Here is a 20371-nt window from a genome sequence, read left to right on the forward strand (position 1 = left end):
CCCCAACAACTTCTTCCTGGTGGTGGACCAACCAAGTGCGAGCAGACGGGTTTAACAGCGAGAGGACTCCAATGAAAGCCTTTAGTTTAGCCGCAGACCCGCCTCATGAATGCGGCGGCAGCTCTCCGCCCTAAAACGGGCAGCTAACGGGCGTGGTGACCAATCACATTGACGTTGACACAAACGGCTGTACCGTCAGCCAATGGTGAAAGGCGGTAGGCGGGGTCATGTTTGACTGACGCGTTAGTTAGCCAATCGGAGTGTTGCAGCAGCAGCGCAGCAGGTGCCGTGCGGCGCTCTCGCGCTACAGTGGGGGGATTTGCGCGCCCTTTGTTTACCATTCTGTGGCATCGAGGTCCGCAGTCACTGATCCTGGATCTGATTTTAATATTTTCACCAAGAAAACTGCAAAGAGTGTTCGATTGGCATCTGACCCCAAGGCACGTGATTCAGATCATCCTTGAAAATCCGACTGAATCTGCATTTCTGCAGTGTATGGTTCACAGGGCTATTAGTAAATATTTCCAACAGTTTAACTGAGTCATACCAAAACAAATCCACCAGTTTATAGGCAATCATTACATATAAATTCCGTGAGATGTAAAATATAGTAACATAGGATTTGACAATCCAATGAAAAGAAACACTGAATGTTAGTTTATTTCTTTAACTCTAACCACAATAATTACAGTTAAATAAAGGTTCATCAGGTTGAAATGTAAATGCAAATAAAATCCAAATGTGCGCTACATCTTGATTGTGTTTAAATCTGTAATCTAACAATGTGAGGAAAATATTCAACCACAAAAAACATCATTGCAGTTGCATCAGTTTCTTTTATTTGTTCAACAAAACAATTGTGTTTTATTTGGAAGTGCTCTGTGCCTAAGGTCACTCTAAATTACAAAGTAAAATAGAGAATCCCCATTCTTAAAACAGAAAAAAAAAATCACTGAAACCTTTGATGATTTCATTTTTGCCCATTTAGTTTAAAAAAAAACAAAACAATGATAGCATCACAGCCTATTATGCAGTTACCACAAAGTATTAAAATGTGTTGAGCTGTATTGTGAGAAGTAAATGTCAACCAAACAGTTTTTATTCTGAAGTTCAAAAGATGCTATGAAAGTGATGGTGCTTTGGACTCAAGTTACATTTGGTGGCAGTGGAGGCAGGGTGAATAACACGAGCCACTGTGGAGACTATTAATAGGACATAGAAGCAGTGAAGAAGAAAAGTGAGGGGAAACAGTGCCATGGAACAGTATTAACATTGATGTTAACAAAGAAAATGTTACTAGTTAAAAACACAGTCCCTCCTAACGTTGCAAATCCTCTTGTATGACACGGCATCTGATTCTACAAAAATACTGGGACACTGCAGAGTTTGATCTATTATATAACAATAGATCAAATAGATCTATTATATAGGCCATTTTACTTTTGTGCAAAACTCAAAGAACAAAATTACAGGTTGTGCATTAGACAGGCTAATTTAGGTAACTCCTCAAATGCTGCTTCCATTACACTTAAAACATTTAACAACTTAGGCTGTGTGATTCACATTAACTTGTAAAAGAATAAAACACACCCAAAAGTTCAAAGTGCTTTGTAAAATAACTAGAAAGTGCACATTCTATACTCTGTAGTATAATGAAGAAACAAAGCTTCTTATACATTCACTGTGTGCTCATTGTGTACCTGCTCAGTAGCTGAATGGATTAGCAAAAATTAGTGTTTCAACTACCTCTGAAATCAGGACCTGGAATTACGTCACTTCAAAACTAGGAAGTCAGAACTACCAAGTTACAAGTTAGAAAAATTAAATATCAAATACAGCACCCTCTAAAGTCATAACTTTCAATTGGGGAGTATGAAATCAGAGTCAATGTGGCTGCTCTGCATATTGACATGGTATGAATTGCAGGAATAAACTGTATGTTTTAATTTCTGATGGTGTGGATCTCATTGACCTATGGCATACACATCACTGAGTGGCATTAATTTGCATATTTCTTCTTTGTTTAAATGCATATACAACAGACTTGTCGGACCTCTTAGAAGCAAAACATCACCTGTTTGCCAGCTTCCTATAAAACAAGATTAACTCAGGTGTTACATAATTCCCAAACAAAGGTTTCAATTTTAAATGTAGCATTGTTCCTGTTGTAAGGCAGAAAACCAGTGGAGTTTACTAACAACCCTGGTTAAATACTACATGCCAATAACATTTCACAAAACTTCATAAAATATTCTGTAAAATGTATGCATTTATACACTGAATGAACATCCATCCATTCAGTCTCTACAACATTTTCTGTGGGCGATCCTAAGGGGAGGTGTAGTACGATCTGGACTGGTCACCAGTCTATCCCAGTGGCAAAACAGAGACAGAAACCATCATGTACACACCTGCTCAGTACTAAGGCAAGTTAAGGTAGCCATTTACACATAACATGAATATTTTTGGAAAATGGAGGAAGCAGGAGTACCTGGAAAAAGTCCAAGTATGCTCAAGAAAAACATGCAAATATGAAGCTTCTTACTGCATGGCAATATCACAAACAACTGTTCCACCATGCAGCACTCATCATAATCCCAAAATAGATCTCATACTGTACTATGTGAAGGACTGATTTATCAGAAAAGCAAATAAACTGATTATTTCCGCATGTGTCACTACATCTGACATGCAGAGCAGCCGAACCTCTCACTTTCCAATTAGAAGTTCATACTTCATAGGGCATTCCAGAGCATTTCTTTTGTTTTGAAAACTGGAAATTCAAACTTTCAAGTACCATGGAAACAGGAAATATAATTTCACAAACCAAAAGTTGATCCTTTAGAAAAAAATGGGTATAACAAAAATATTCTTTTAAGCACAATGCAAGAAATAAACAGCTGCAGATGAAGGGACTGTAGCTACATTTCTGAAGGCACCACATTTTCACAGAGAACCCATCTGTAATATATTTAAATTAGAAAGCTTTTACACAATTTATTGAGTTTAAAATAGATTAATATCTTATAAATATGATGTTTCAGTCCACTTGTGCAAATAAAAGACAGTTTTTACAGACGCAGAAACAGCAAGACACCAAAATCTTGCCATCATCATAAAATCTGTCCCACTCCAGTCAACTGAGTCACAACTTTTCGAGGTTTTCTGAAGTTTGAAGTCTTTTTGTGTCAAATTCAGAACCAGCAGCAGCGACTGGAACGCTTCACAATTTATGACACCTTTGCTCAGTTAGCACATTTTCCAAAAATGACAGAGAATCACAAAAAAAAAAATGTTCTTGTTGACATATCATATATCAGGATTCAGAAGATATTAGAGCAAGAAAATGCAAGATTAACAGATCATCTGGACAAAGTCAATATCATCTATTCGACTGTGCTTTAACACCTTACCATAGACTCTCCTGAAAACAAATAAGTAATTTCAACTCAAAATATATTAAATAAGTCAGCGACATTATAGCAAGTCAAAAAATCCCACAAAAAACAAAACAAAAAAGTAGAAAGCATGCACTACACTCAGCAAGGAGAATCTGTTGAAAACTGCTGCTGGATTCCAACAGTTTCTCCTTGTCACTTTTGTTCTGCAATGAGAATTTCTGTTCAAATACCAAAGTACCCGTTCTCCAGCGTTACAGAAAGGACACTAACTATACTTACCATTGGAAATGAAACACTGAAGTGATAAGTCAGCATAGTTTTGAAAATGCATTCCTGAGTAACAACAAACTTATGTCACAACAGCAGCTGAAAGAGAAGCAATTTTTTCCAGTTCAGAATCACTGAGAGCCAGTGACGAGTTGTAGCCAGCAGGTGGAGCTGCTGCACATCCTTCTGATCAGGGATTAGAGTCAGATGACTGTGCTGTGGAAGTGATGGGCCAGTTGTGAGACTTAAACAAGTTTTCAATGATTCTGAAAGACTGCCAGGCCCAATCAGGCAACTAGGTCAGAGCTGTAACCAAACTCCCCAAACCCTTCTCTAACTTTTTCCTCTCTCTCATGTTTAACACTGGGTTCCAATATAAATCTAACAAATCTGGCAATGCTTAAATAGTTGATTTTCACTTCTCGCTTGGTCTGCCCAAATAAACTTGCTTGACTCTGTCTTTTTCGTGTTATCCCCTGAAGCTCAGCTTTTTCTCTGTTTAGCAGACTGCTACCCTCTATGCTTAGTTACAGTGAAGATGTTTTTCCAAGGATGGTCTTCGGGTGAGTTGGGGGGAACAGCCATGTTCTCGATCTGCTTCTTCATCTGGGGAGGCAAGCTCCAGGGCCACTTCATTCTCGTAACAAAAGGACGAGCAAGAGCTTCCGATGTACCTCTGCTCGGCCAGCTCTTTTGCACTGCATGACGGAGTGTTTGGGATTTCATAGGTCCGGTGGAAAAATGAATAGTCAACCTAGAAAAAAAGAGAGCTTCGTTAGTTTAATCCTCATTTCAAAGAGTTATTAAGATGTGTCCAAGGAGCACAAAATGCAAAAGATAGGTCATTTTTGTTTTAAGATTAGAAAACATTCCTTTGACCAATAGAACACCTTCTACAAAAATCTTTTCCTGTAGTGTATGACAAGCATTAACAAAATCTAAATCTGAAAAATGTTGGACTCTTGATATCTTTAATTTGAGTACAATCATTTCAACTGAATTAAAATTTGACTATAGGAAATAATTGTTGTTTTACTAAACTATTAGTGTCCCAATCATTGGCACCATTGCTGTTAATACTTTGAACAGTTCATTTTTGCCAATAAGCAAACATTTAGTCTTCTCGTCTAAGATGTCAGATTTTACATCACCAAGAGTCCCAGACATCAGCTCATTTCACAGATTTTCTATCAGATTTAGGTCTGGGAACTGAGATGGACATGGAAGACAGCAATTTAATGTCTGAATTTCAAAAATATATATCTTTATATTATCCTGGTATTTCAAAAACAAGCTTCCAGGAACCATGAACCTTTTTCATACATCTTTACCAAGGCTGCCAAGAATTTCAAAGGGCATTAATGTATTCTTTCTCCTTTCTGACCTGGTAGCCGTTTTTTCTCTCAAACAGTACGGGTTCAAAACGGTGTCCCCAGAGGATTTCAGAAGCCAGATAGGAGCTGCGGCACTGCGTTGTCATCGATGTGGCCTCCACCATCCCCTCAAGTATGACCACCACCTCCAATTCAGAGTCATTCTTCAAGGTTTTTTTGTCTCTCTCGAAAAAAGGTGACTCTTCATTGATTTCGTGCACTATAGTCACAGGAGAGACCAAAAAGATGCGATCGGTGCCAGTATCAAAACCCACGTTGATGTCTGCGTTGTCGAGTGGCAGATACTCCCCTTCTGGTGTCACCCTTGGCTGAAAACAGATTTGGGAAAACAGAGAAAGCGTAAGTATTTTTTAGGCATAAATTCTTATTACACTTCAAATTCAAAAAAACTTTCAAAAGGCAAAATGTTATATTTTGGAGCAAGACCAGTGTTTCTATTCACACTGCCAGTCCAGACGTTTATCTCTCATCCACCCATGTGAATATACAGTATGTAGCTCTGGCAAGTCGAAGAGTATTCCTTTGATGTTTGCAGTCTTGATCCCATCTGCCCTGTTTGCACTTTGATATGGTTTTTATTTTCAAAGAGATCAAAATATTTCTGAGCTCTACTAATTTTGTTCTTAAGGAATATCTGGAGAGAGCAGACATGCACAGGTCTACACAAAGCAATGATGATGTGAAAACATTGGAAAGTACTGAATAATTTTAACTCAAAGCCTTTAAAGAATTATATTTATATTTATAGACAAAGAACAATCATCTACTAACATATGCAAGCGGAAATGGGATGATGAAGGACAATGGCTCTCAGTTAAAGAATTGTAGGCAAGTTAATCCATGGCAAATCTTCCAAACGCTAGAGAATAAAACAAACTCTCATTAACTGGGCCTTGGCAGAATACAAGCCAGATGGTCTAGAGACTCTCTCTTCCTCCCTCTTTCTGTCTCTCTTTTTCTTCCTCCCTTTCTTTCTCTCTTTCCCCATAACAATCTCTGGGGTGTCTTATTTTTTTATTTAACCCATCTCTCGTTAAGTCCACCTTTATAATTTGGTACATTATGCAAAACTGTCCAAGTTCAGTTTTTATTGTTTTTATAGTTCATGTTTTCTCTGCTTACCTTCAGTAGTTGTGCTCTGACATGCGCCTCAACCAGGTGGCTCTTCCGTAGATTTCCCACCCTCCACATCATGCACAGTTTTCCGTCTCTCAGGGCCACCACAGCAGTATCAGAGAACACCAGAGTCTCGTTGCGCTTCTTGGGCTTGGAAATCTTCGCCATGACTGCCCCAATGATGAAGGCGTCAATAATGCAGCCCACGATGCACTGCAAAACGACCGCCAACACCGCCAGGGGACATTCTTCGGTCACGCTTCTGAATCCGTAACCGATGGATGTCTGCGTCTCCAAGGAGAACAGGAAGGCTGCCATGAAGCTGTTTACTTGAAGGAAGCATGGCTCCTCTACCACTGCATCTCTATCAGACTCTCCCCCGGAGCCGGATTCTCCTGATCCAGGAGAAGAACCGGAACTGGGGGTAATCTGAATGGAGAGGTCACCATGTGCAGAGGCAATGAGCCAGAAGGCAAAGCCAAAGAGAAGCCAGGAAAGAATAAAGGAGAGCGTGAAGATGACCAGCATCCAGCGCCATCGTACATCCACACACGTGGTAAAAAGGTCGGTGAGGTACCGCTGGCCCCTCTCGCTCATGTTGACGAAGGTGACGTTGCAGCGTCCGTCCTTGCCCACAAAGCGTTGTCGGGGCCGGCGGTTTGAGCGCTTGGTGCGTCGCCGGCTGGTAGTGGAGGGGGAAGAGAGGGAATCCTGGTCTGCTGAAGAACATCTTTCCCCTCTCCCACCTCCACTACCGCCTTTGGTATTCCTTGGACCTGGGCACATTCCTCCTGCTCTCACTCTGCTTTCTCCTCCAGCATCTTCACCAGCTGGCTCACCGACAGCACTCTGCGTCTGTGCGTTGTTCGTGTTGCGCTGAAGAGGTAGAGCTTTGCCATTGAGGGCATGGATTGGAGAGGAGCTGGTTGGGCTTCCTGACCCGGTTGGACTCTCTCCTGCCCTTGCACTTTGTGCTAGCCTCATGACCTCCTCCTCCTCCACTGGCCCATCAACCACAGCACTGAAGCGACGTTTAATACGTGCCGCTCCCATCATCTGAAGTAAAATCTCTGGATATCTCAGTGTGGCTTGGTATAGTCAGTAGATTTATTAAGGGGTTTTACCCTCAAAGTCCTCCAGTCTTTCTTAAAAAATGAGATCTTTGCGGTCCAAGCAATGACCATCAATTCAAACAGGCATTTGTTTCATCATCCACAACCGGTTGTTTGGTTCTCCAAAGTATGTAATTGTTCAGAAAAAGTGGGGTCTTATGTAATTATATTTACTGGTAGACCCAATCTTTGAAGTAAATAAAATCAGGTAATCTGAAGTGAAGGTTGACAAAAGCAAACCAAGGAGTCCCTATTTTGCAATTGCGTTCATGCGAAAGTTCATTCCGGGTGTTTCAGGGGAGAACTGACCTCAGCATGCGACACAAGAGCATGCAGGGCTGGTAAAGTTCAGTTTAAACCAATAAGAAGAAGGTATAGAGGTTTTGAGCAGGCATCATTTGATGAAGAATATAAACTGAAACTGCATTGCAGTTGGGTAATGCAAATAGAAGCATTTTAAGATCACTAAGCTCATGATGGCATACATTTCATAACAATGCAAATAAGTGCAAAACAAAACCTATTTGATTTCTGTTTGAGCAAACTATTCCAGAAAATAACATGCAGAAAAGTAGGAGAAAAAAACATGCAGTCTTACAATGAAAGATATTTCCAGATTTACATCCACTTGGAATTAGCATGAGGTAAAAAAGACACAGTAGAATGAAAGTCCTGTTTTAGACTAGACATGTCATCACAAAAAAGTAAATACAAACCATAAAAACTAAAAGCGTAGCTCACTTGAACTATTTTAATAAATTGATAAGTACGAAGGTCACTTTTGCAGTAAAAGCCCAACTGAATGTTATATATCGGTCATCATTCCTTATTTGATCATGTCACAGCTTTCACTATTTCACATTTACTTTCTAAAAGACCACAGATCTGTTTGGTGGACATTGTGAACTTGTTTAATGTACTGACCGTTTTACTGCAAATATTAATGTTTAGATTTCTACTTCTAACTATCACCGGCAGGAGACAACACCTCAGAACGGACGTACCTCATTACAAAACTGCATTATGACTGGGAAGTCACTTAACACCTGACAAAAGTGGGGAAGAAAACAACAAGAAAAGATTACTATGATCTATCTCAAGAGAAACCAATAATTTTAAGTTTCTAAGTGATTAATTCAAATGTAAAGCAAAGGTAAGTACACAGATCACTTTCTTAAAGTTCTCAGCATTTGAGCGCAGATGAGAAAGCTGGTGGTAGTAGAAGATAGACAAATTACTGAAAAATAGGCTGCCATGAAGGGAAAACATTTCTGTGGATTTAGATCTCTTAAATCCTCTTTGTTTGACAAAGACAACATAAATTGTTGTTTGATAACAAGATAATCATAATAAAATGCAATGTAAAAAAACAAACATGCACTAATTTTTTAAAATGAATCATTAAAATTAAATTAAAACTGTTATGCAAATACACCGTGCAACTAAAAATGTGCTCGTTGAATTACTTTGCTTAACCAGTTTATGTGACAATAAAGGCTCTTGGTCAAAAAATGACCCCAGAACCAAAAGTCATACCACTAAAAACACAAAAACTACCCAAAACAACAGAGAGCAGCAGCTTTGATAATTGTGCAAATACAGAAAAATACAGGTTTATAACAAATAAAAATGGGGGAATAAATCCCTCCTGAAGTGAGAAATAACATAAGGGTTCATCTTGACTTGTGCGTTGACCTTGCTTTGTTATACATGATCAGTAAGAGCAAATTTTCGATGTAAAGGAGGGAGGATCACTGGGCAGTCTGCTGTTTGTCTAGTTCCCTTTAATCAGATGCCAGGATAGGATTTGTGATCCTCTGGTTTGGACTGTCGGGCCTGACATGCAGCCAATCTTGAAAATAAATTTGGACAAACAAAAGGAGTAGAAATGTGAGAAACGCATCAGTTAAAATACTGTTTGCCAGAGAAAACTTATGAAGCAAAATCTAAAAAAAAAACAGAGTGAAGCTCCGTCAGAATTATTTTTGTTTTCATTAAATTCTTAAAAGTTACGACATAGTATGACGTATAATAAGATTAATGACAAGGATGATTCCTACCAGTGCTCCATTGCTGGTTTCTCACATCTACTGAGTGGATTATCTTTCTGTCGGCAGTCCTAACCATGAAGAATAAGTTCATCACAAGGATCCATGCAGACACAGGCTGTGAAGAAAAACATTAACACTAAATCTCTCTGCTTATTTAACCTTTGCATGTTATTTTTTTTACACATTACAACCACAGACATCATTGTGGTATTTTTTTTCTCTCTCTGTTGACAGAGACCAACACAAAATAGTATGATGATTCACGGTTTTCAAATGCTTTATGAATAAAAAATTGCATTTGTATTCAGACTCCCTATAAAAGGGATCAGCAACCATTCCCATTTCTCATTTTCCCTTTGGCCGAGACTTACAAAATTCATTTAGAGCCACAATAGAAATCTTTGAAACCAAATGACTTAATTTTTAAAAATGCCTCCAATAAGGAATTTCTTTAGCTTGTTAAATTAAAGAACAGCAATTTTTTTTTTCAATACACCTTTTACTAAATTTCTATAGAAAATGACAGCAAAAAGTTTGTAGTTTGTAATCTACTTTTTTTTGTGGAAACGTGCAGATATTGTATGATCTACAACGTGAAAAGCAGATGTGTGATTCAGGACAACCATTATTGTGGATGCTCAGGAATCAGCTGACATTAAAATGTCTCTATTAACTTTAATTATTTAATTATTAATTATTATTATTTAATTATTAACTTGAACAGTTTTAGTGAGATTTTTATGTTAAAAAATAAAAAAATATTTTAAACGTTCAGAAAATTGGATAAAAATGTGAAATCTGAAGATTTTTAGTTACATTTAGCTTCAGTTTCCTGTTGAAATTGTTAAATTGTTAGAGCAGGTTCTGTGGAGTTTATGAAAGCCAAACAGAAATTTATCAAACATCTCATGTTCTTCCATAACAGAAATTAACTGTTCTGCCAATACTTTAAGACTTTTTGACATAAAAGGGATCTAACCCAAAGCTTTCTACCACATTTGCTGTGAAAAACTATGTGGCTCTAATGTGACAAATGTGAGAAGTTTGCAAAATCTTATAGGGAGCACAACACCGACCATTTGACAGACAGGGTTTGAGGCTTAATTGGCAGAAGACTGAGATTGGGGCTGAGAGGAAGAACCAGGACAAACTGTCTCCAAGAGATGATTAGGGGGTGATGAGACGGTGTTGATGTGCGAGGGATTACAGCTGCACTCCTGACTTGTGTAATGTTCACAGCAGGGTTTGCTAATCCTTAGCCCACTTGCATAACAAATAAAACATAAAAAAGCAAACCGTATGGTATATATTAACATGCACCAGATTTACCTTAAGAAAAAAAAAACACTGAATAAAAGAGTCTGGTTAAAATATGCAATGTAAGGTGAATTAACAAACAAAATAAGAATCATAAGAAGAACAACCAACTTGATACCCAGTTGCAGAGATGCAACTTATTAAAAAACACAAATTTTATGCCTAAGACTTAATTCTGTATCACAGTTGTTTTATAAATGCAATAAATACTTAAAAGGACTTGGGTTCAAAAGTTGAATTGAAAAAAAGTATTGATTTAGAGTGATGGCAGCGTAAAACTGCTTAAATATTTACACCGTCAATAAAATGTCTTCATTTTGAAGTCTTAACTTTTATAAAATAGTAACAATTTTATGGCCAGCTGTATTTACTTAAGAAAACGTCATGAACAAATGCATGAGGAGACTGTTATGACCTTGGTGTCTGCAGTATCCTTCCATCCAGGAAACTGCCAAATAAACAATCTCTCAGGTCTGCAATCTGCCTCTGGACAACCAGCAGGAGTGGTTGGAGGAGGTGATGAGGGACGATCATGCGTTTGTGTACAGCATTGGTGCTATGAGAGAGTCCTGCTGCAGCAGCTTATCGTGTCAAGGTGGCAAATATCCCAAACTACTCCAGATACAAAAACATTCATGGAAGGGTACATTGGAAAATTGTTCAAGAGAAGCTGATGGGCTATACTGCCCAGAATAAAGCCACGAGGGAAAGAGTCGGAAGAAAAAATGTTAAAGTATTACGTTTTTCTCCCCGTTGTCACATTTTGTTTCATTTGTTGATCTGTTATGATGATAATTAAGAGCAAACAACGCTTCATAAATCTATACACATTTCATTATTGTACAACTGATCAGCTTAACTAACAAAAAAATACTATTAACTAATGCTTAATTGCTATTATTATTATCGTATTAGTTGATACCAAAAAGAAGGATCAGTTCAGCCTCCAGTCTTTTTATGGTTCCTTTCAAAAAACACTTTGAGGCTGGATTAAGGTTCGGTAACATAGTTTCCAGTGTTGTATAGTAACGAAGTAAAAATACTTCACTACTTTACTTAAGTATATTTTGGAGTACTTCATACTTTCCTGGAGTATGAAAATTTTTGATGACTTTCACTTTTACTTCACTATATTTCCGAACTTAATTGCGTACTTTTACTCCGATACATTTTCAATGTGTGGTTTAGTTACTCGTTACAAAAAAGCGAGAGAGAGAAACGCAAGTGTTTTGACCCCACCTACTGATTAGCAAGTAGCAAGTAGGCTACCGAACAAAGTCCGTAGCCTGCTTGCCTGGGCTTGTTCATCACCACCAATAGGATACTTCTTCTTCTTCTTCTTTTCTATTATGGCGGATCACAAGCAACTTTAAGGTGCATACCGCCACCTACTGTACATGAGTGTGTAGAAGCATTACTTCATATCTATTAAATTCTACTTTTTAATTTTGTATTCTTAAGATAAATAAACAATGCTTTCCTTAATTTGTGAATATCTGTTATGTTTCCTTCATTTCCTAATATACCTTTAAGATTCCATTCATGCCCCATATTTCTAACTATTCTCTTTAATTCTTCCCTTTCGAGTTCATTTGACTTACAGTTCATCAATATGTGTTCTACATTTTCTTTCTCTCCACATCTCTCACATTTATCATTATTTTTCCTCCCTATTTTATAAAGCATGTCATTTAAGTAGGTATGACCTACTCTTAATCTACTAATTATTATTTCTTCTCTTCTGTTTCGTTCATTAATGCTTCGAATTCAAACTGACTTTTGTACTTCATATAATCTTCTTCCTTTCTTATCTTCATTCCACATTTTTTGCCATTTCTTGATTTCTTTACTTTTAATTAGGATACACCTGTTTCGCTTCTCCCATTAAACACAAAGCAAGTCTCGCAATCAGTAGCAGTCACATGGAAATTCTATCTTACAAAAACTCCCCGTCCAACTTGAAGAAACACATCGAGGTAACTTCTTATGAAATGGTTATAATCCTCCTGTTTCAGTAACTATAGCTTGGTCACTAGGCACTATTGTGAAATCTTGACCATAAATGAACTTTGTTTGGCATTGTTTCAGTTCCACACGTGGTGTATTTAGCTTAGGCCTAATGTTGACTGTAGCAGGCTACCTAGACTCCTCTGTTCAAGGGGGGGGGGGGGGGGGGGGGGGGGGGGGCAGAAGCCATAGCAATAGCAATTTAGACTAAATTTAACGAATATAGGAAAGGCATGCAAGTTCAAAACCAGGTTTACAGATGCCAATAAGCTGCATTTCCCTCCCAATTCTTTTTTTCTTTTGCATAATGACCAGTTGTGTTCACCACCTACTGACTGTAGGATTGACTGATTCACTGATTTGTGAAGTCGAGTAATCCTAACAGCTCTTTTTCTTCATGTTGGCCGCATTTTCTGTACTATTTATTTTTCTCATTTTCAGCACTGACCTTACTTGAAGGGAAAACTTAAGGCTTACAAAAACTTTGTATTTTCTGTCCTGGAGGGTATACTAAGAAGCTGGTTCAGTTGTAAAGCAGGTTAAGTTAACCTTGTGCTATAGGTAAAGCACCTAATTTTCTTAACTAAATGATGCCTGCAGGTATATCTATTAGCAGGTTTAATTTTGCCTGCACTTGGTTGGGTACATTATTTTAAGTGTATTTGACAAGTTTACCAAAATATAAAAAATGTCATTCAAACTGCATTTGCTTTGTTTTACTTTTTACTTGTACTTTTCATTACATTACTTGAGTACATCCATTTTTACAGTAATTTCCATACTTAAGTACAAGAAGTTTCAAATACTTTAAGACTTTTACTCAAGTAACATTTCAGTCAGTGACTTCGACTTTTACCAAAGTCATATTTTGGAGAGGTACTTGTACTTTTACTTGACTCTGAGATTTCAGTACTTTATACAACACTGATAGTTTCATTGTACAAAAAGATCTGCGAGGACAAGAGTAAAAGAAAAAGCCACATTTCCACAAGTGAACATTTCCACTCATGTTTGACCCAAAACATTAAGGCAGTGGTGTTCAAAGTCTCTCCCTGGTTTAACACACTTGGATCCAATGACGGCTCATTAGGAGGCCTAAGAAGAACACTGACATGCTGAAAAGGTTGTTACTACCACCAGGGAGAGAACAAAAACATGCAGGAGGCCGGCCCTCCAGGACCCACTTTGAAAACCACTGCATCTAGGTATCTGCTAGAAATCAAAGGTGAATTATCACTATAATTTCAATTATACATAAAGAAAAAAAACCCCCACAAAGGTTGAGAATGGTTCAAATTTAAAGTTTTGAATTAGCTGCCAAATATCACCAAATCAATAAGTAGGATGCTGTATAAACCAGACTGGATGGTGATAATGAATATAGAAAAGGTAATACAAAGCATAAGGTAGTTTAATTTTTTATTTTATTTTATTTGCATTTTCATAGCAGATTCATAGTTGACTTTTAAAAAATACTTTTTCTTGAAATTTACTTCTGAAAGAAAAATTCAGAAAGAAAAAAAAGACAAGAAAGAAAAAAAAGCATCACATTGTGTTTATTTGACTTTTTTGTTTGTTTTGTCTGTGGTTGTTTTGCAAAAATGTATTATTTTTATTTATTTATTTTTTAAAAGGGCACATCTACTGATTTTTAAAGATTTATCCAGATTGTAAAGATTTTGTGCACAGAGTCGGATTTAAGAGTTGCTGAGCTAGTTTTGAATAAGTTTCATTTAGCACTCTCTGTTTTATGCTAATGTTAATTGACCTAATCTGTCACATTTCCTGGCTTTAAACTCAAACAGTTTGACTTAATGCATATTTACAAACTGTTTGAAGTATTTGATTGTTTTAAATAGGCTGATGAAGGAAGAGTTGACTCAACAAGCAGGCACATATGTAAAAGACAGAAGAGAGAAGCCACAATGGAGACATCAATACCTAATATTGATCAGTGAAGGTCGGAAACCAGGCCACATATTGGCTATCTGTCTCAGAGTCACGTGGCTCACCGCTGAACACATTTCTCTTCATCTCTTTGAAGTTTAGCTAATCTATACAATTTCTCCTCACAAATCAGACACTTTTTGTGCTTCATATATACAACGCAAGACTCAAACATCTAAAATAAAATGAACAAACATGAGATCTTCAAAGTCCTTTCACTTCAATCTGTTTAAAAATTGTAACAGGAGCTTCCATTAAATGGAAATTGTGGCAGCGGTATCTTGCTTTATTCTTAAAACTGTATTTCTTGTCAAAACTAAAAGACTAATCTACCCATAATGCCAGAGCTCACGAGGATCCCAGGTGATATGAATGCTTATGTAACCCACAAAAAGACTCAAATCATGTCAGCACTTAATCTAAATACCCCCAAAATATACAAAGAGTCAACAATCTTTATGCTAGACTAAGATTAGTCTGATTAAAGGTACAAAGGGAGTTAATAACTTTAAAAAAAAAAAAAAACACATGCTGGCACAAATGATTTTCTCCGCATTCTACAATAAACAAACAAGAAGTCATGTTGACATCTGTTCTTAATCTGTTAATTGAAACTATTTCTGCTGCTGCGCCTCCCTCAGTTGCGTGCAGAGATAAAGACCAAGTTTTAATCCGTAGGGGGTTCAGATGTTGCAGGTTGCAATGGGGTAGTTAGAACTCTACACAATTCTTTTCCAGTTAAGAAGATGCCCAAGACACATAAACGAATAAAAACAAAACATTGAGAAATATGGCACTATTTATAGATTTCATTTGAATATTGCAAATAACTTACATGGCACTCATTGTTCAATTGTTTGAAGGTCTCCTTACAAAGATTACACATAAAAGGTTTCTAACTTCCTAAAATATGTTTATGAAGTTTGTCATGCTCAACATAAACATCCATTCTGTATGTTTTTTTTGTTGTTTTTAATAATGCCATAATTTCTGAACGTATCCCAGCTGCTCTGTTTTAGCTTGTCCCAAAACTTTTATTCCAGCCTAAAACTCTTTTACCTTCAAAACTGGAGCAATGAAGGATTCATGCTGTACTAGATCATCTTTTTTCCCCAACACCTTCAACGATGTGGCTTTAGTTTAGATGCCTTGAGTATTTATACCCATTGAACTTTTACACATTTTATCACGTTACTTTCTCCAGCTTTAATGTACTGGGCCGAGATTTTATGTGACAGCCCGACACAAAGTCTTAGTGACAGAGAAAGGGAGTAAAAGTCATCTTTTTCAATTCTTTTTTGCAAATAAGATCAGAAGAATGCAGCTTTAAGCCCCTTTTGGTTATACTTTGCACTATTTTGCTTTTACAGCTGTGAGTATTTTGAAGGTCTGTCACTCAACTTTGCAAATCTTAAGGGATTTTTTTTGTCCATTCTTCTTTGCAAAATAGTTGAAGCTCAGTCAGGTTGGACAGAGAAAGTTGCAAACCTCACTTTTCAAGCCTGGAAACAGATTGTTAGTTGAACTTATCAGTGGACTTTGACTAGTTCTTCAAATATATGCATTTTCTTTGAATTAAAAAATTAAATTATGGCTCAGACTGTATCTTTAGAGTCAATTCCCTGCTTCTGTTTCAGCCTACAGTAAGTTTTCTTTTAGGATTACCCTATAAGATTCTCCGTCCATCTTCATACAAACTCTGACCAGCTTCCCTGTCCTCAGCGTAGAAAAGCATCACCATCGTGATTTACCAACTTTCCCAGTGAGAATCATGTGTTCAGGGTGATGTTAGTTTCCTAACACCTACAGAAATCTGCATGTAAATCAAATAGTTTAATCTTTGTTTAACCTGACTAAAGCACAGTGTTCCATATGTTTACGGTGTTCTCAGGCAAAGCTTTTTAAAGTTGTGTTTTAAAATGGTTTTCTTCTTGCCACTCCTCCAAAAAGCCATTATTTGCAGAATATATAGCAAACAAACTATCCCAAAGAAAACATTTACCTCTTGGCTGCTTCTCTGATTGGTGCTATGAGGTCTTCACTTAACAGTTTATGATTAGGTGAATATGCAGAGCAGTTGTTTAGTAACTAGCTGTAAAAGAGAGAAGAAATCCAAATACAAATGCATGCCTCACTTTTCAGATTTGGGTTTTTAAAAAAAAAAGGAAAAAAAAAGCCTTGATAAGTATGAATAATTTATTTCCCTTCATAATTATGCACTACTTTGTGTTGCTCTATTACATTTTCTTGCTATCAAACATATTGAGCGTGCGGTGCTAATGTAACACAATACAAAAAAAGTTACTAAATGCTAAATTAAAGAAGTCATGCCTTTTTTGCTGCCTGCAGCAGTTTGATAATTAATGGGAAGCTCATGCAAAACTGATCAATAATTGTACATGAACCAATGGGTTTGAATGGTTTTAGCAGGAAGGTAAAAAAAAAAACAGAGTGATTGAACAGACTATAAAATTATGAGCAAATAACACATTTTCATCACAGAGCACAGATGTTTTGTGAAATGATTCACTTGGAAATATAAAATTTCATTTTGCATTTCACTGCTAAAACATACATATTTTCAGTCTGCTGCTTGGTTTCATATAGTGGCACCAATATCTACTTTAATGAAGAATTTGTTGATGCCCATCAATCTGGAAAGCATTACAAGACTGTGTTATTTTTCACAAGTGGAATACATTTAAGGCAGTTGCAGGGTTTCCCCCAGAAAACTTGCTAAGCCCGATGGTTGGGCGCTAGAGCAGTCATTCATCCGCCGTGTTTCTGAGTTAAAAAATGTTTAAAGTTGACAAGAAATTTGAAAATATCACTAGATAATAATGTGTTATTGAAAGATTGGAAAATTAATACCTGAACACCAACTAAAGTTTTACATTTTTTTAAAAAGGCTTATTTTTTTAAATTTTACTGCGATGTATTGAACAACTTAAAAAACTCTTTCATTATGATCCTTCTTTTAGCGTACATTGAAATAATTCGCTTTTGAGACTTTTCCGAGTACAGTACATACAATTCAGTCAAAATCGTTTTAAGCAACATTAGGCAAATGTTAGTGCAAATTATGTTAGATAGTTAGATCAGGCAAGGCTAAGTACACCCCATAGCCTATAGAACCAAATTTAGTACTTGCAGTAGCTGATTTAATCAGTCTCCTACATATCAGTAGAAGATCTAATTATTGAACATTGCTTCAGTTGACTGAAGCTTGCAGGAATTTGTTGCAAAACAGGCAGAACAGCTTTGCAGTCCTGGGTTCAAATTCTAACTGGGATCTTTTGGTGCTGAATTGGCATGTTATCTCAACAACTATATGCTTGTCAGATTAACTGGAGGTTATCCTTAGATATGAGTGTCTCTCCCTGGTGATGCACTTGTACAGTGTGTACCAGACCTCAAAGCCACTGAGCATTGGAGATAGTCACCAGCCAGGACGCCAGGACGTGACGCTGGCCAGGAACAAGACGTATGGACGTTCCTGAACACTTCTTCTTTAAACTGAGATCATAAAGCAGTGCAGTGAAAAAGTAATTGTCCAAATAAGGATTTCATTTATTAAACTTATGAGTGCTACAGTGCTCTAGATGTTGTTCTGGGTTCTTTTCTCACCTCTTGGATGAGTTGTCGAATCATTTTTGGGATAATTTTGGTAGCGCAGCCACTCCTGCTTCTCATCTGTATTCAAGTTTCTTGAATTGGGAAATGATGCGTTGAGATTTTTGGCCCTTTATTGTCAGACAGGTTCTATCTGAGGGATTTCTTTATTGTACGGGACAATGAGAATCAGGCAGTAACATTTTTAAAAGCAGGCAGGTTGATGTGATTGGTGTTTTGTTTTCACTGAAGAAATAAAATAATCTTTTGTAAAACTATTTCTATGTCTCTGGTTGACTTTTTTCTGATGCTGAAATTAGCTTAGAAATCTGAAACATTTAAAGGTGCAAAACGGAAAAAGGAGATTAATTTTTATACATTGTAAAAACACAATCTTGCGCAACATCAAGCATTTATAACGATAGTCTTTACAAAGACACCACCACCCCTCCACAACATACTTCCCTAAAAAAATCCTGAGCCATGCATGCTCTGCCACTCGATATAAAGTCGCTTTATCTAAAAGTGCCAACATAGCTGCTATGAATGGAACAGCATCCACTTCCTGCTTTATATAGGACATTCACAACCATGACAAGCGGTGGCTAACCAGTTGAGAACAACTGTATCAAACCAAATCTAAAACACAGCAGTGTTCCTGATGGCCTCATGGGAGCTCAGAAAATAAAAAAAGGGATTAACCTCCAAATCATCAGGGCATGTCAAACCCTGTGGCCTCCTTATCCATCCAGCTACCTTTGGTTTGTTTACTGCAGCAATGATATCTACAAAGTTTTTCCTTATTCATCAGATCACCACATTTAACACATTTTAATGGACTATGTACTGAAAGTACATGTACTTTTAGCCTCAAACCATGTAGCAGCAGTGCACACATTTTGTTGGGGGGGATAGTTTAAAAATAGATTTAAAATCCACAAAAAAATAAAATTCTGGGTGTTTTCTGATTAAAGACAAAAAACAACTAAGTTGCACATTTTATGATATGTAAAATATGTATATATCCAAAAGTCACATAATTACACATTGAAGGTTGTGTTTATCTGATTAGGTTGTGAAATCCTGAGTTGAAAGAGAAACAACCAAAAGATAATTAGAGTACAATACATGCATCTCCTTATTATTCAGATATCAAACAAGATCTTGCAGTTTGTGGTAAAATGTAAATTGTAAAATTGACAGGTGGTCTAGATAAAACTGTCAATTTTAGAAAAACTTCAGATTTATTTCCTTGGCTGTGGTTATCTTTCTTTCCAGATCTCATCAGTGTCATCACTGAAGCTTCAGGGAAAGATTAAACTTAAGAGTTACTGTGAAAAATATAAATAAAACATTAATATTTAATATCTAAGTTGGATGTAATACTTTAATACATACTTATTGTTTATGTATAATTGATTGATTACTAATAAAATTATTTAATATTTAGACTAGAATGAAGAATGGAGGGGAATTGCGTGATGAATAGTCGCAGTCACAGATTTTTCCAATACTGACAGACAGACTGAATTAAACATGACCAAGACTCTAGAGCTGATATCGCACAAACCAAAACTAATCAGCAAGTAAGCCGACACTCATGAGTTTAACAGCATTAAATCCCTAAACTATAAGAGTGCATTATCTTTTAATATCAGCAGCTATTAAGAGTTTAGATTAGCAGAATTCACTCACCCTCGATGTGGGATTTTTTCACAGTCAAACAAGCGCCAAACTCGGTTGATTTTCATTAAAAGTTAAGGTTACTTTTTTGGGGGGTGGGGAAAGTTGTAAAAGGAAAAGAAATCAAAGTAAAGCTCTGGGCGAGATATCCTGCACCGACTCTCTGTCCGCGTGCCTTGTCCAAGCGCGCTCGTCCAATCAGCGGCGTGCACGAGGCCGCGCGCAGCGGCTGCGTTAGATCCTCCAGCTGCTGCTGAATCACGAGGATTAAATCTGAATTTCTCTCGGAAAAGTGACGAAGAAACGCACCCATAAGTGTACTTACATTTATAGCTATATACAATTTTCTATTTAGTTTAAATGAATAAAAAAAAATGCATTTAGTAATTTAAAATCTGACATGAAAGCTATAAATAAAAAAGTAGGTCAATTTTCTTAGTTTCATTGTTTATTTATATCTTATA

The 20371-nt window shown here is 36.9% G+C and overlaps 1 protein-coding gene across 1 annotated transcript; it reads right to left on the minus strand.

The window, feature by feature from the left end:
• Window positions 1–994: 994 nt before the first annotated feature.
• On the minus strand, window positions 995–20086 carry kcnj14 (potassium inwardly rectifying channel subfamily J member 14). Its single transcript, XM_032557325.1, has 5 exons — window positions 19920–20086; window positions 9351–9456; window positions 6185–9142; window positions 5053–5370; window positions 995–4422 (listed from the first exon to the last, which is right to left on the minus strand). The coding sequence occupies exons 3-5, from the start codon at window positions 7232–7234 to the stop codon at window positions 4192–4194; spliced, it is 1599 nt and encodes a 532-aa protein (XP_032413216.1). The 5' UTR covers window positions 7235–9142; window positions 9351–9456; window positions 19920–20086; the 3' UTR covers window positions 995–4191.
• Window positions 20087–20371: the final 285 nt, after the last annotated feature.

Source organism: Xiphophorus hellerii, chromosome 3, assembly GCF_003331165.1.
Source record: "Xiphophorus hellerii strain 12219 chromosome 3, Xiphophorus_hellerii-4.1, whole genome shotgun sequence".
In the NCBI taxonomy this organism is placed as follows: Eukaryota; Metazoa; Chordata; class Actinopteri; order Cyprinodontiformes; family Poeciliidae; genus Xiphophorus; species Xiphophorus hellerii.